This window comes from Pogonomyrmex barbatus, unplaced genomic scaffold (genome assembly GCF_055798465.1).
Source record: "Pogonomyrmex barbatus isolate J1 unplaced genomic scaffold, ASM5579846v1 scaffold13, whole genome shotgun sequence".
NCBI classification, from domain to species: Eukaryota; Metazoa; Arthropoda; class Insecta; order Hymenoptera; family Formicidae; genus Pogonomyrmex; species Pogonomyrmex barbatus.
The window spans coordinates 5,635,197-5,651,662 of record NW_028297109.1 but is presented as its reverse complement, the minus strand read 5'-3'; the positions used below and the strand labels follow the sequence as shown (position 1 = coordinate 5,651,662).

Sequence of the window (16,466 nt, the reverse complement as noted above, 5' to 3'; positions counted from 1 at the left end):
AAGAAGTATATGAATATACACTTTACTATATGAATATATAAATTAATATATAATTTAATAATATTTTATGATTACACATGATTGAAAAATTTATGATTGAAAAATTTTTGGAAGTTGCACGAATCTTCAATTTAATTTTTTTTGGACAGCTTATCCAACAAAATTTGCTTTTATGGATTGGAAATAAAGGGCTGTAATTTTTTTATTTTAATGCATATGCTTTAGTGGGTTATTTTTATATTTTTTTCCTTAGCTTATCAGCAAGACATGCGTATGTATGCGGATCCTACGAGGACTTGGGCAGCACCGCACCCGACGCAAAAGGGATTCGTTTTGCACGATACTCAGGAACCAAGGTACCTCAACGGCGGGGATCATAGTCTATGTAATAATCAAATGAGCCATCCCGGTCCAACCAGCGTCTTTCCAGCGCCTTCGTCGCTCTTCAACCAAACACAAGTCACGTCTGCTAGTCCACAACACCGTAACGCCGTAAGTGTTCCTGATATTTTATTTTTGCGTTAATCTCTCTCCCGTGTAACTTTCACTTATTAATGCATCACTATAGTAAAAATAATACGAACTTCATTCGGTGAAGTTTGTATTATTTTTATTGTAGCATTGTCTTATCACGCTCACCCTCTTCTGTCGGAATTCTATTTATATTTATACTAACACAGCTTCTCTGCATACAATGCACGCACGCACGTGACTGTATCAATTTATTACGAAAGACAGAGAAAGACGGGCGAGACTGAATGCTGCGCCCAGCAGCGATTACTGTGTGAGTGAAAAGTTATAGCTAAATGTTCGCGATGCGTGCGCTGTTCATCAACTCGATTTGGTCACTTCAATATGAAGGATCGGCCCGAACATGTACGTATATGCATGGGAACCAGTTGGTGATGTAATGCACGTTTATAGACGCTTGTTCTTGACACCCAACATAGCAGACACTACCCACACTGGCAGTCTTAGCGCCTAGACGATCGCGTCGAGCTCGGATTTACACTACGCGAAGTGATTTATAAATTTAAATATGTACTTCCTCGACTCGACCTCGCGTGATTATTTCACTAAGGTTCGCCTTGGCTCGTTTATCTTTTATGCGTTTGCGTCGCGTTCTTAACGAACACACGGAAAATGCGATTGCTAAATTATACGAGAAAATAATGACGCGATAACAGTAGTGATAGTGTTTTGTTGATAATATTTTAAATGTGTCTTATATGAATTTTATCACTACAAGTCTTGTATTTTGCATTATATACACTCTATGTTGTTAGATATAACACGATCTTCCGTTCAATTATTTCTTAAGATTCTATATAATTTACGTGTGAGAAAGTATTCTTTTAAATCATTAAATTAAGAAAATATTTATTCTCGTTTTCTTACATGACTATGTTTTGCTATCTTAGGTTCATCGAATAAGTCAGTTAATTAGCGAAAGTCCAGAACCTAAAAGATCAACCGTACATCACATCCCGATTTCGTGTGAAAGTCCGACGGAGAAGAGGCAAGTTACAGCTTTGCACACTTCGGTACCAGCTCCGCCTGTCGATGATATGAAGCCCCAAAATATATCTTTTATCGGTAATTAAGTTTTTATATTTAATCCTCAAGTTTTTACATTACATTACAATTTTTTTACGATCATATATTTTATAAATTTAAATATAATTTAAAAAATTACTTTCTTAGAAAGTATAAAAATTTCCTTTTTCTGCTTCAAAGGCAACGACGACGATATCGCACAAGGTATTCGCGGCTTGAACATCACGTCGGGCAGTCGTACGTACAGAATACCATCGCCAACTAGACCCACGATATCGCAGAATTCCTTCCAACCGCATCCGTCGTTGAGGGAGACGATTTCATCACGTTCAGCCACTCCGGATGTCACGCCTCTCGATCCCACGGACGCGAACGAGAAAGGATTCTACATTTCTTTCGACAATGATGCTCCCAAAAAACCGAAACCAACTCTCAGAGTGAAAAGAACGTCTCCTAAGAAGGTGAGTTTATTTTTTTGCTGCAGACAAATATCTGTATTTTTATTATATGCTTAATTATATATTTTGTATCGTTCTCTGTATTTTACATTTGTTTCAATTTAATTAAAAAAAATATATGTATGTATATTTTTTTAAAAAACAATTATCATCTTAGGAGCGAAGTGTATCATCCTATATGGAACACGAGGATTTTACGATGCGTTCTGAATCACCTCCCGCTAGTGCGGTTGAGAGACAGAAACAAATGGAAGTTCAACGAGAATTAGAGCGAGAAAGATTGCGGCAAGCCGACGAGAGAGAACAGCAGAGACAAGAAATGAGGGACAGGGAGCTTAAACGGGAAATGGAAAGGGAACGACAGAGGGAGAAACAGCGCGATGGCAGTACGGAAAGCCGACATGCTTCTGGAGTTTTAGTGATTGGGAACCAACTCACGAATCCTGATCCGGTATTATATTATCTATTATCGTCTGTTATATTAATGTTGAACAGCAATAACTATTTTAGCGTAGTTGTACATGCTTTTAATTTGTACATGTTTTTAATTTTACATAAAAAATTGTAATGTAATAAAATGAATTTTTCTACAGAATTCTATGGACGAAATGGAGAAGAAGAAGGAAAGAATAATGCTGATGTCGCTGCAAAGAAGACAAAGGCAGGAGGAGATGAAAGAGAGAAAGGAAGTCGAAGCGCAAGCACGCAGGGAACAAGAGAAACTGAAAGCGGAAGAGAGAGCTCGCAAGAAAGAAGAAGAACGACAAAGGCGAGCGGCTATCTTGGAGCATCATAAGGTGAAGAAAGCGATAGAGGAAGCGGAAAGAGAAGTAAGTGCTATTTCTAATAACATTATTAAAGGGATGGAGGCAAATTCATAATGTGAACATTTTCATTCGGTATTTCTAGGGTAAGGTAATTGATAAGGAACTCCTGAATGCAATAAATCCAGCAAAATTACGTAACAAGACTGCAACCGCTCGACCGCGGCCCAAAACGATTCACGGAGACGCTGGCGCGGTGTTGGATTCCGGGGCTCTTACGCCTAGTCGTGGGAAGAAGGGTTCTTCTTCCAACTTAAGTACAGGTGAGATTACTGTTAAATTGCACTTGCACAAAATGAATAATCTATTGCATTGATGTTTCTTGGGGATTAAATATACTAGCAGAAAACAGATTTAATATGTTCATAAAATTTAAAAGAAAATAAATCGAAGTATGAAGAAAGAATATAAAATATTTTCACGCAAGAAAAAATGAAAGTAATCTTTATTTTCGAATTAATCACCAAGAAGATCGATCTTTTTACAAGTTGTTGTGTCGCAAGTGCATTTCCCTATTGTAATACTCTAATAGCAACAGTTCCCTTCGATGTTATACCGTGATATGCATTTATTCATTGCATGGCGAAGATTTTTTACGATCAGAGCCGTTTTCTCTTCCGTAATCTTAGCGATATCACTCTTGCTGTATTAATTGTTCTTGTTTTCTGTTATAATTGGTTTCTTTTTTTTTTTTTTTTTATGAATTTTCACCCCGACCACATGCTCACGAGCTCCAGATTTTCTCGTCTATACTAGTTTATTGCTGCGTCAATGCCTATCGTAGATCGCTCGACGTATTCTCTAATCGCGCAATCGCGATGTCGACGCCAAACTAGAATAGTACAGAAAATATCGAGCCGATTGTTTTGCACTAACACACTTACTGTAGCGTCGCTGACCTCTCCGACGATGAGACGAGACTACTACCGAGGCTCGCAGGATAGTCTCACTGCTGCCCACCTCGATGATCGACGTTGTTCCGGCCCTCTTTATCGGGGCGGCAGTCTCAGGGGTATGCACTACACACACTCTCTCACATCGCACAGTATTACAGTATCGCACAGTTTATACAGTACACTCCTGCAAGTTTGTTCTCTCTTTTTTTTTTTTTTTTTTTTTTTTTTATTCAAATTCTGGATACTCAGAGGTATCTGTGCAATAAGTCATGATTTCATTAATTTCTTTGTATGCGGCAAAAAGAAGAAATTTATAACATTTTATAAGTTTAAATTTGAAACAAAATTTTAAAATAAGGAACATTAATAAAACATTGTTACACATACAAAAAAAATTGAAAGATATTAATTTGAATTTAACAGTATAAATGGCGGTATTCAATTGTCTAAAAAACGAGAGTCTTTACAGAAAAATAATTAATTATAAAAAGCAAAGATGTATAATAAAATATGATACTTATGTAATTAGCAATGTGTTTTCTCACATGTTTATTTTGCACTTCTTTCCATTTTTCAATTTGGCATGTACTTGTTTTTTCGATATCTGTAACTTGATATATAATGTATAGCAAACTGCTGAGGATTACCTTATATATTTCATATATTTATAAGTAGTGTAAAACCTGCAGTGAATTGAAACCAATTGTAATAGATATCCCCGTTTTTTTAGTATCTTCCGTAGATTCGCCCGATGATGGTAGAGGTTCCTCGCCTTGCCGCAGCGTGAATCAGCTCGGTCGACGTGGCTCTTACAAGACCTCCAGAGGTAGGTTTGATGTTGCTTACAGTTTACCGCGGGAATGCCGCAGGCTCTGTGTACGATTGTTCGTTTCTTAAACGTTTGGCTTGACAAAAGTAGACTCATTGCAGGATGTATCACACACTGGTATGGGCAGCTATAATCTCAGAAATTTATGCGATGAATGTTTAAAGCATTTGATTAGCCTTTGATTATCCCCTACGAGCGACTGAGCAAGGTCACGATACTTTGCGGGTATGATTGTTCCCCCCTTTTTTTATTTTATTTTTTTTTAATTTTTGTCTTTAAGTAGCGCCTTGTAGTGGACATCTTTCAGTTGGAACGCAACGTTGTTCTGCACCAAAAACTGCACCGGCCACTTCAATTCTCGATGTACCCCGGATATGGCTCGTAGTTAGACTTTATCCTTTTATTAAATCCCTTAAGTCTTCCCTGCCCGAGCTCCGCTCGCACCCTCAGTGAGATGCGCACGATTAAAGCATCTCTCCCCGCAACTTATTTAATCTCTCTGATCGTACATGGCGTTTTGAGTGTAACAAGGCAAACGTTGCGTTATTGCAGATGCGCAGGAGTCTCAGCAACAAGTTAGAGGCAGGCCTAAATACCAGACTTACCAAAACTTTAAGGGGAGAAAGTCTAATTCTCTGATGAATTTGTGCGGTAAGAAGCACCACAGTGACTTGGAAAATACGTTCGATCTCCCTTCTATATCGTGCAACAATCTCAATGTGTCCTGTGTATATATATATTGACAATATTCATATTATATATTATCACGTCGTCCCGAAATTTTTGTAGGCAGAGTAGCACACATACACGCGCACTCACATGCACCCACATGTACGTAGTGGCATGGTGGCAGGCTGAAGAGCACACAGGTGGCAGTGGTACTTAACGACTCATACATACGCACAATAATCATACTCATTTTTTCCTTTTGTTTTCCGTATACATTTGAGCAAAGTTCCCCCGACGCGACTACGTGACGAAATCTTGATTCTCTTAACGTTTTCAAACGATGCACGATTTATCGATTTATCGATTTCTTCGGCGGAACTTTGTCATGTCATTTTCTTAGGACGACTCATTTTCGCTGTTGCTGCTGCTGTTGTCGCTGTGTAGAGAAGGCTCGATTGAAGCTTGGTTGGGCTTGTTGTTGTACAGCACTGGTTATGGGTACAAAGTATATTTTTTCGATCGGTGTCTTTTTCCAGATTTGTATGGTGGCTGTAGTATCCATTTATAATAATCCTTCCTAGGACTCGACCTAGGTGTACCCGGTTTATCCCATCACCTTGGATATCCCGCTCTATATTCCCCTCACCGTTCTTATTTCCAGGTACCGTGGCGATGAAATATAACAAATTCGTTGCGAACATGTATGTGTGATTTGTGTAATCGAGTCTTACGTGCTCCGTATGGATGAACTTGCTTCATGCCCGTTATTTAATGTCAGTGATTGACCGAGCGTTTTGTCGCATAGCGCAGAGCTCGCGGATTAAATGGGACGAATAGCCATCAGCGTAAATCATCGCATTAGCGTTGATTCAGAAATTCATAGTTTTGATAATTAGTACGCAATTAGAAAATCATGACATATACATTAGAATCATTTTAGCATAGTCAGTGGTTTAACGAGCTGATAGACACGAAGCGTTTACAATTCTTTTATCTTTTATTTACATAAAGTACTTTTATTTACATAAAGCAGAAATATTTTTGTCTTCACAATGAGATATAAATTACGAAGCCTTCTTTTAAAGCAAGGAAGGTGTCTCGCACGTCTTTAACAAGTGACTAATACATTTTTGGCGGGGTGGCTAACCATTATTAATAAACCGGAAGATTCCTATGTTCGGATTCATTATCGCTTGGGTGACAAAAGGAGAAAGATATACAACCGTTATTCTTTAATGAATTCAGTAATGCATAGACGTTCGCATCTCCGTTGAAATATGCATCTTCATATGTGCGGAGCGTGCGTTCGTAGATGCGAGTAATGATCAAGACGATGATGTGTCGGCATACAGATTCGGACAGCGGCCTGGGCAGATCGACACCTCCGAGGCGTGCCGCCAGTCCGGGCATAGGCAGCATGAGGCATTTGACGTCACCCTCGGGACCTGGCTCACTCCCACCCGCCCTGATGACATCGAAGAAGAGGGTATATGATGATGGTAGCAGCGATATCAGCAGCACGCCCAGTTCTATGATGGACTACAATGGTAAGAGACAACATTTTAAAGGAATACACTCGATAGTTGGATATAAAGAAAGCTAAGTAATTTGATTCACTGTTTATATACTTCCGTCGCAACAGGCCCGAGACTGTACAAACTGCCGATAGCCAAATCGAATCGCAACATAATGTTGAACGCCGTGGAGTATTGCGTCTTCCCTGGCACTGTGAACAAGGAAGCTAAATCGAGAGTCCTGGAAGAAATCAGCAGGTCCGAAAGCAAACACTTCCTCATCCTATTCCGGGACGCCGGCTGCCAATTCCGCGCTCTCTATTCGTACTGTCCTGAAAGGGAGGAAGTAGCCAAACTGTACGGTACTGGGCCCAAACAAGTCATCGATAATATGTTCGACAAGTTTTTCAAGTAAGTAAAATTGAAAGTTAATCTTTCGAATTTGTCCTTTTCTTTCTTTTTTGCTTTAACTTTGCAATTTTGTATCTCTTAATGTGTTAAATATTAGAGCATCGTTTCTTCTTCCATTCTAGATACAATTCCAGCGGAAAATGCTTTTCGCAAGTTCACACGAAGCATCTGACTGTGACCATAGATGCCTTCACGATACACAACAGCCTCTGGCAAGGTAAAAAGGTGAACTTACCGAACAAGAAGGACATACCGCTCGTCATATAGTTTTACACAAGTGATTTCATACACTTAACATTACGCTACTGTGCCCTCTGTTGTTCATAGTTACTATTTTAATACAGGCCCATATTAAATTAATGCGAATACGTTGCATTCTTAGTCAATTTTATAAGGACAATTGATCGGTGCTGACCCCCGTAAAGAAATAATCATATCGGCACTGCAAACTCCGCGTTTCTCGATCGCACATCGCTTTTGAAGAGGTAAAAAAGACGAAGGAGGATTATCATCGGGGAGAATTTCATTTTTCTTTCTTTATTTTTATTTTTCTTGTATTCATTTTTTTTTGTTGAGCGTCAGCATCAATCACTGTGTCATAAGATTACCAGTATCTACGTATAGGAATGGTTTGTTGTCAATACACCTCTAAGATATTTCCTTTAATTTTGCGGACTAATTCTTAACATGTAACCGCCTTGTAATCGTGTAAACTGCTGTGTTGCGACTGCGTGGGCTGCGTGCGATTGTGGATATATGCGCAAAAGTTGATTCTTTTCTTAAATTTATTCTGCGAAACGAAGCGAGAAGAGAGAGAGAGAGAGGAGGAGGATGGCAACGGTGCATTTTATGTTCTTCTTATGCATGCGGGCGTAATTCGCAATTCGCACAGATCTTTTTCCATCCTTCTCGAAGTTAGGGATCTAAATTATTCAACGATTATTATCTAGTGTGTTTGACATTTTTTAAAGAATATAACAACGCAAATACATGAGAGATCATTAATTTTTTAGATACATCTCGTGCGCAAATCATTGACTTGAACTTATTTTTACTTTTTCATGTATAACACACAAAAGATATCTTCTCTTTTTTTTTATATCAGTTTTCTTTTTAATCAGAAGTTGTTTTTTTTTTATATATTCGTTTGTTATATTTTATAGATTGAGATACACGTCGGATAAAGTGCCCGATGTGAATCGAGCGAACGGGATTGAATTAATGATTTCTCATACTGCGTATGTTTCTCGCGGCTGTTGACGATTGTAACGCGTAGCGCGATTCTTGCAGTGTCTCCTTTCGTCCCCCTTTTTTACGGGGAAAGAAACTTTTTGCCAACGGGTAATGATGGATGTGAACGACGACAGCTAATGTATATAAATAAGTTCGTAATTAGCTGAGCCTGTTAAGCGTAAGACCAGCCTTACGATGAATTCAGACGTATAATGCATATGTTGAATCCGTTTCCTTGCGGCGAATGACGATTGTTTGAATTGCATCGTTACATGTTTCAGTCTGTTATAATGTAAGAAACACTGTGAGATATGCACGTGCATTAATTTACGCCGAAGCAGCAGTCTTAATGCGAGCGATATATTTCATCGACGGATTAGATAGTTATCATTGTGTACAGAAAATGGATATTTGCATAAGTACCGTTGCCTCGCCGACAAAGTCAAAAGACCATCGGGAAAGAAAACGAGAGCACTTCGTAGTGTTTTCTTTTTCTTGCTCCGAATGCGCTTTAATCATATTCGTCTTGTGAGAGGAAGGCGGAAGATGGACATCGTCAAAACCGCGAATTTTATCGATAAAACTGCGCTTTTTCGTCACAACTCCACATGAGTTTCTTATTTCCAGCCATGTTCTGCTTTCCTTGGAAACAAAGAGAAGAAAACACGAAGCTTTATGTTATGAACAATGTAATTGGACTAAGTGCGTAAAGACATTTAACGAATTTGACAGCCTGACTTTTCTTCAACCGTGTCTCGTCACATTGTGTTTTTCCCCGTAGGATTTACCCGCCATCTCTCAGCGAAACTTTAGTCAGTCCAAGCGAACAGAGAACCACGGCAATCCGCGTGTATACGAATGCCGTAATTTATCTGGGAGAATTGTTATAATTTATTGTGCCATAAACTCGACGTTCGCTTTTCCTGTTTTGGAACTGGCATCGACTTCCTATCTCGCTGAACGGGCCTTTCGATCGGTTACGTTTCTTTCATTATAAAGTTGTTATGGAAGGAGGAGAAGGAGCTAGAGATAGGTAGATTTCAAGTAGATGTTTTATACGATAATATCGGGGGTCTATCGTTTGTACGATTATTTCTCTCTGATCCTGGATCTCGTCCGCGATGATCTCTTCAGGATCGTTCTCCGATCATTTTGTACGATTATAAGTCTTCGACTCGACATGGACGATTATGCCGAGTATAAGGGTAGACCCTCTATATTCTGCGACACGGCGTTACGCGTCAAACGTACACAGGATTATTAACAATTACAAACACAACGCGACATATCGAAATCCAATGTTCTCCAGCAGCTGAAACTGCGAGAGAGTATCTATGTAGCTTCAATTCGCGTGGGACGTCACGGTCAGCTTGGCTTCGCCGTCCCGCATTTCGCTCTTCGACCACGTGTAATAAAAGGAATTTGTAAGATTAAACTCCGTCGAGATTATAGTAATCGTGAGAAAGAGAGAGAAAGAAAAGTTCATTGTTCTATATTCCTGTCTGTTGTAAATTTATCCGAGTACCATGATGCAAGAGAGAAAGAGAGCGATAAGATAGAGAATCTTAGATTCAGAAACAGTCCGACCTGACAATATCGAACGTGAGGTACACGCCATAGAGGAAAAAAGAGAATGCGAGATCTTTGAGGAGTGCAAATCGCGATAAGGTGACAATGTTTGAGAGAATGAAAAGAGAGAGAGATATATTGATTGCAATTAATATATAAATATAAATATATATATATAAATATACATAGTCACTAATCTTAAGAGCCAGCGAGAATAATGGCTTGTGGAAATGGGATTGATTACAAAGTTACGATGTTAAGAGAGATCTCTCAACTATTGGTCGCTCTCTCTTATGCTTGATATTTATATTTTTTGAAGAATAGATATATTATTAGTGAGCTGGAAAAAATAGAGTACTTGGATGTGACATTTGACCGAGGACAAAACGGAACGATCGAGGCGGAAAGGAAACTGAACGAAACAGGACACCGAGGCACACATAATATACACACACACACACACACACACACACACACACACACACACACACACACACACACACACACACACACAATACTGCGGCACAATGTAAATTTGTACGCCACAGTTAAATCGCGCTTACTAATAATAATAAACGATTATTGTTATATAATAATTATCAATTTTTATTATCGCAGAAATTTCGACATCAAGGCGAGTATCAGTTCTCGAATTCTATCCGTGTGTCTCTGTAAATATTATGTTTTTATATACATATAAAACGAAACGTATACCTACCTACTCGATGATATGTATATTTATTCAGAACATCATGTAAGATTTGGGTCATAATTTACTGTTAGCATCTTCGCAGCGAATGTCATTAATAAAATTTAATAACCCATTTGTAATAGACTTTTATTCTTCCGCGGATGGGTATACGTAAGGTGGTCCATCATACCTCAATGTCATATTCTCTGAGAGATCTAGATTTTTCTCTTAACAACTTCTTCAATTTTTAATATAAAATACTTGACACTTCACATATATTACAAATTCATTATTAAATATTCTATTCATAAACAAGAATAAGACTTTATCATCTACCTCTCTCTTCGATGCCTAATTCTCCAGAACTCTTTAATTTTTCATATTCACAAAATTATTTAATTTCGGTTTTGGAACAAGATTAAATTGCATTATGAAATTTTATAGAAATTGCGTCTAAAATTTCTGAGGCACTTTGTAGAGATCTTAAGAGAAAAGTGTTAAAGAGGATAAGTGAAAGCGACACAGCCCCATGCGATTTTTCTCTTGTTATATATTTTATAGTATAAAATTTATACGAAACACAGCGGATTCGTTATTTGTTAATTTTCCTTGTATATGTGTAATATATTACAGTTTAACGAAGATCGTGTGCATGTGTATGTATGAGAGAGATTGAACATAAATATTCTTCTATCTCATAAATATCTATCTCATAAATATTCTTCGAAGATCATCTCTCTGCGTGATTAAAGGACACTTCATTCTTTTTTTTTTACAGGGCACTTACATGTTTCTCGAAGTCATTTGAATAAAAATCTATAATGTACATACATATCGGGCTTCAATACAAATCTAACTATAAAAGTACAAAACGTATTCGCGTTATTCTCTATTTGCTAGCTCGTCAACGCGACGAATTCCCGAGGTCGACGGTTAACGATAATAAATAATGGCTTTTAAATACTGATGTACAGATTGTTTGCGGCTTACAGCGAATAATTAAACTATATGGCAGTGATCTCGCTATTTATGCGTATCGTGTCACCGTTTGCATTACACGTTTTTGCGTGAATACAACAAAATTGTTCGTGCCATCGTTTGCCACGGCGCGACCGACGCGCACGATCTCTTCTCCCATTTCTTTTCTATCTTCAAGTTACGACGATTAGCCTAACGAAACGGTCTACGGTTTAGCATCTTTTGGCTTTGTTAAGTCTTAAAAAACTCGTCGCTTGCGAATATATGGCACGTTAATCCCGGTGCGGTTGTTGAACCCAACGCGATTCATCGAGCAGTCTTTGGAACTAAAAGCGTTGAACGCCGAGGTAAATTGCCTTTTCTTTTAATGCCTCGCTATCATTGAACCGGGCAGGAGCTCAGATGGATATTGTGCAGCTCTGCCATGTCCGTCCAATCTCGTCTTTCCCCTCTTATCATCACATTCCTGATGCATCCGTTGAAATGGTCTCGTGTTAACAACGAGCCTTGCTGAGCATTTTCTAAAAGCGATGAGACGGTGAAGTTACTTTGTCTTTTTATTTGTCATTGATTTGTATCAATATTATTTATTGTATCAATATTATTTATCGTATCAATATTAATTAATAATTAATAATTTAATTGATTTAGTAAATTAATGCAATATTTGTTTACCTGGTATTCCGCCTATGTACAACGGGCCGGAGAAAATGGAGCTATTGAAATGATAATTGACATTCGTGGGCAGGCCGTATCTTTGGTCCAGCTCATCCACCTTGAGTGCCAATTGCTCGTCATTGTATACAGCTTGGATTCTGTGCCATCGATTGTCGCAAATCGCATACTGACTGGAGAATTCTTGCTCTACGTACAGCGGATTATTGTCGCCCAGATCGCCCGACATAATCACCTTACCACTATTGAGTTCCAGCGACAGAGAAGGCGAGCCACTGGGTGCGGTAATCGACAGCAATACGCCGGACATTTCTGATGTTCTGAATTCTAACTGAAGTTCAAGCACGCCATCCACCTCAAAGTTATTTCCTAAGAGAAAGAGAAAGAAATTATAACTCTAAAAATCCTAAATAGAATAGAGAGGAAGATTCACATTTTTCAATATTTCTTAATATTGAGATGCAGTGTCTCTCTTATTTTATATTTTCTGCATTATTAATTTTAAGATGCCATTACATTTTGTAATAATAAAGATAATATTTTGTTTTAAATTTAAGAAAGTAAAAATAATGATTCAAATTTAAGTTGTTTTTTTTTCATGTCTACAATTTATATATTTTTTCCGAGTTACTTTTGTATTTTAATAATTTTGTGTCTTACGATAAATAGCGTAAGCCTCGTCCTGGAAATACGCTCCACTCTCGACACTCGGGAAGCATTGTCCAACATTGTAAGCTCTGCTGGTGGAACCCACCATGTCGAAGATGTTTCCATTAATATTCAAGCCTCTCATACATCCTTTTAGAGTCTCCAATTTGACGACTACTTGTTCTGGAATAGGCGTTCCACTTTCCGGAAGGCCACCGATGTACATCATGGACGCGAGACCGATCCTCTTCGGTACTTTGAGAACACGTGGTGTCTGCGAGTCCACTAATAGAGTGAGCCTCCTATCTTCATGACTGATGACAACGTGATGCCAATTGCCATCATTAAATGGCGTCTTAAATAGTATCTCCTTTCTTTGTTTGCTCTTCACTACCAGAAGAAGCTGCCCGTCTCGGACAAGCACCATCAGATAATGTTTCAATCTAAGACCCTGTAAAATATATATATTTGTTATATATTAATTAATTAAATATTAAAATTAATTAAAAATTAAACATATTTATATCTAAACAATATTTATATCTAATTTGCAACTAGTGTTGCAAAAATCGAAGAATTATATAATTATATACTTTGTTGATATATTTTAGTCGCAAACAAAATTGTTAAATAGTTAAATCATAAATATACGACACGAATTTTTTTTTACCGGAGTAATAAACAACAGTCCGTTGGGATAATACGTCCTAAAATCGAATTCTATCGTATATTTCTTCTCCCAGAATTTCTTGAAATTGAGGTAAAGCTGCGTATGGCTATGCGGTTTATCGCCGAATTTCAAAGCCCCCGTTTCTAACGAGTAGTAAGGCACTTTCTGGCATCCTTCGGGTTGCGTGGACATCCCTCGGGACAACGACGCCGATGGTGCGTAACTCGGCATATCTTTCCCCATACTCGGCCCGGAACGGCCAATTAGAGCATGATCAAAAGTAACGGCATCATCAAATTGTAGATTTCTAAAAATTATAAATTAATTATGCAAAATGTCTTTAAAAATTGTATTACAATTAAGGGATGCGTAATATATATTATAATTATATATATATTATAATTTCTTATAAAAAAAATTAAATATAAAATAATTTTAACACGTTGAGATTTAAGGATTAACGGCTATCTTTCAAGAAATTGTAAGCAAATTTAGTAACTCAGATTTGAAATTCTAACTTACATATCATTGAAAATCACATCCTTGATAGCACCATATAATGGAGTGTTAGTCGCTACCATCTTAGTGTTATTGATGAGAGCTGGTAATCCTCCAAAGAAAAGTCCTCCATTCGATTCAGGAGCCTTAATTGCGATGCTGCTGCGCAATCTTCCTGACGTCTGATACGCATCATCAATTCTTAATTCTACTTCTTTTCTTTTCTTGATAACAGTAATTGAGTGATATCTTCCGTCATTGAAAGTGTTGTTCGATTGAAGAACCAACTCGCCCTGGCCAGCATTTAAACGAACTTGCACTTGTCCATTGAGAACGCATACGGAATAATAGCTGGTTCTCTGAAATCAATTCAACAAATTATGTCAAAATTCTTAATAATTGTAATATGCAAATAAGTTTTATATTTTATTTCTATATTATTTTGTTTCCTCTATATGAGCATATCATGTATTTTATCACGTATACATGATTTTATAATTTAGAAACTAATTTAATAATTAACTAGAAATATACAAGATAATTTTTTGATATTTATAATAGTTTATTATGTATATAAGAATGTAAACTTACATTTGCTGTTTCGTTATCACTTAATCTGTCTTCGGTGCCCTCGAATGTAGAGAGAAGGAGCATAGCTGCATCTTGCAAAGTTCTAAAGGAGAAGCTTAAAACGGATTGGATCTTCCGTAAAGTGAACGCGGAATGTTCGAGATATCCATCCCCGTAAAATCCAACTATCCTCAACGGCTACGACAATAACACAATAAAACAAATATATGTTTAGTTAATGCAAAATATTATAGCTACATCGAAAGAAATTCCAGCGAACTTTTTGAAAATTAATTTATTTTAAAGAATAGATTAGAGGATGATAACACTTACCTTATTACCACAACTGGATTCCACCCCGTAATATTGTTCGGCCATTGGATCATAGCCTTCCTGTACTACAATGTTGGCCATACATCCGAGAAATGATACTTGCGAAGGTAACATTAATTTCTCGGCGCGGAAGCTCGGTGGCAAACCACCGATGTAATATTTGGCCTGCGACAAATCCGGAATATCCTCTTTTTTGGGCTGCGGTGTGGGCGCACCGATTCGCTTATCATCGCCGCCGATACTAAGACTGCACTTTTCGATATTCTTGCGAACTTGATACTGACGGAAGGCGTCTACCTTTGTCCAGTTGCCAGTATTGTATTTGTAAGTCGAGGACATCTCCATGCTGACGTTTCCACCATAGCCAACGTGGAGGATCACTCTGCCCTCCCGCAGGGAAATCATGATGTGCTGATTCTATTTATAACAAATCAAACTAAGTTTTATAAAAATAAATATATATTTGACGTAATATTTTAGGCTATATAATTATATTATAAAGACATAAAAATTACGTTATATTTTGCATACAAAATTTCTTAATAATATATTATGCATAAATATATTATGAATTATTATTAAATGTAATAATTTGTGTATATAATATATATAAACATTTCATATTAAATTTAACTGATCTAAAAATTTTTTTATTTAGTCTCTTTTAGCAAAGGACATAAGATATTTTCTTAATATTAATATAAATGTTTAAGGAAATTTAAATAAGTTCGTACATTATCTTTGTTAATGGCTAGAAATAGTAATGCATTCTCATCAAATGTTCGAAAATTGATCGAGACTCCAAACATGTATTTGTTATATGGACCAGACGAAACTCTGTTTCTCACGGCATAGCCTTCGCCGTTGAAACTATAAGCTATATCATCTCTGGCATCTTCCACCCTGTAACATTAATAGTATTATAACAATAATAATGTAATAAAAAAACAAATTATATGAAACAATATCACAAATAGAAATAGAGAAATTTAATTAGTTTAGTTTTTATGGAATTACCCTTCCACGCAAGCTTTGCAAGCCATATCCGGTGCTGTCGTAATGAAATTCCAGAGGCCAATTTGCTTTCCGTCGAGAATAACTTGATGAATGCAACCCGGAAGGCCATTACCGGCGATTAGTTCTGCTGGTCTTCTCTGCGATTTAGGAATACCTCCTATCCACAATCGGTCCGTAGGTAAAACGTCAAAACGACCATACTCAGAGTTAGTCGAGTTCATAACAGGGAGATACCGTCCGGACGTCGAAGCCTGCTTGAGCACGTTCAGTTTGCCTGTGTGTCGAATTCTGAGATCAAGAAATATCGATTATTTGATATCCATTTTTTTTTCAATTAATGATAACTAATGATGAATATTTACATTACAAAATTTTAACATTTGATTATCTATTTATATATTAATTAATTACGTATAAATAATTATA

The 16,466-nt window shown here is 37.3% G+C and overlaps 2 protein-coding genes across 12 annotated transcripts in view; one reads left to right on the top strand and one right to left on the bottom strand.

Annotated features, from left to right (window-relative positions):
- The window catches only part of Patronin (calmodulin-regulated spectrin-associated protein patronin), a 58,079-nt gene extending 47,293 nt beyond the window's left edge, over window positions 1-10,786 (top strand). For 4 of the 9 annotated variants that reach the window (XM_089072463.1, XM_089072465.1, XM_089072461.1 and 1 more), the window contains 12 exons: window positions 254-492; window positions 1,422-1,596; window positions 1,738-2,018; window positions 2,173-2,466; window positions 2,609-2,845; window positions 2,925-3,102; window positions 3,729-3,851; window positions 4,466-4,561; window positions 5,117-5,215; window positions 6,586-6,780; window positions 6,876-7,158; window positions 7,281-10,786. In XM_089072463.1, the coding sequence (XP_088928589.1) occupies window positions 254-492; window positions 1,422-1,596; window positions 1,738-2,018; window positions 2,173-2,466; window positions 2,609-2,845; window positions 2,925-3,102; window positions 3,729-3,851; window positions 4,466-4,561; window positions 5,117-5,215; window positions 6,586-6,780; window positions 6,876-7,158; window positions 7,281-7,425 (2,345 nt within the window). In that variant the 3' untranslated portion in view covers window positions 7,426-10,786. The remainder of the gene's footprint in view (window positions 1-253; window positions 493-1,421; window positions 1,597-1,737; window positions 2,019-2,172; window positions 2,467-2,608; window positions 2,846-2,924; window positions 3,103-3,728; window positions 3,852-4,465; window positions 4,562-5,116; window positions 5,216-6,585; window positions 6,781-6,875; window positions 7,159-7,280) is intronic. The other 5 variants (XM_089072464.1, XM_089072462.1, XM_089072466.1 and 2 more) reach the window with 5 other exon arrangements.
- A 395-nt stretch (window positions 10,787-11,181) lies between these two features.
- The window catches only part of wb (wing blister), a 142,632-nt gene continuing 137,347 nt past the window's right edge, over window positions 11,182-16,466 (bottom strand). For all 3 annotated transcript variants that reach the window (XM_011643118.2, XM_089072460.1, XM_011643119.3), the window contains 9 exons: window positions 16,041-16,328; window positions 15,758-15,926; window positions 15,024-15,440; window positions 14,712-14,888; window positions 14,145-14,479; window positions 13,623-13,929; window positions 12,965-13,403; window positions 12,305-12,673; window positions 11,182-12,150 (listed from right to left, as the gene is read on the bottom strand). In XM_011643118.2, coding sequence (XP_011641420.2) covers window positions 12,008-12,150; window positions 12,305-12,673; window positions 12,965-13,403; window positions 13,623-13,929; window positions 14,145-14,479; window positions 14,712-14,888; window positions 15,024-15,440; window positions 15,758-15,926; window positions 16,041-16,328 — 2,644 coding nt within the window. In that variant the 3' untranslated portion in view covers window positions 11,182-12,007. The remainder of the gene's footprint in view (window positions 12,151-12,304; window positions 12,674-12,964; window positions 13,404-13,622; window positions 13,930-14,144; window positions 14,480-14,711; window positions 14,889-15,023; window positions 15,441-15,757; window positions 15,927-16,040; window positions 16,329-16,466) is intronic.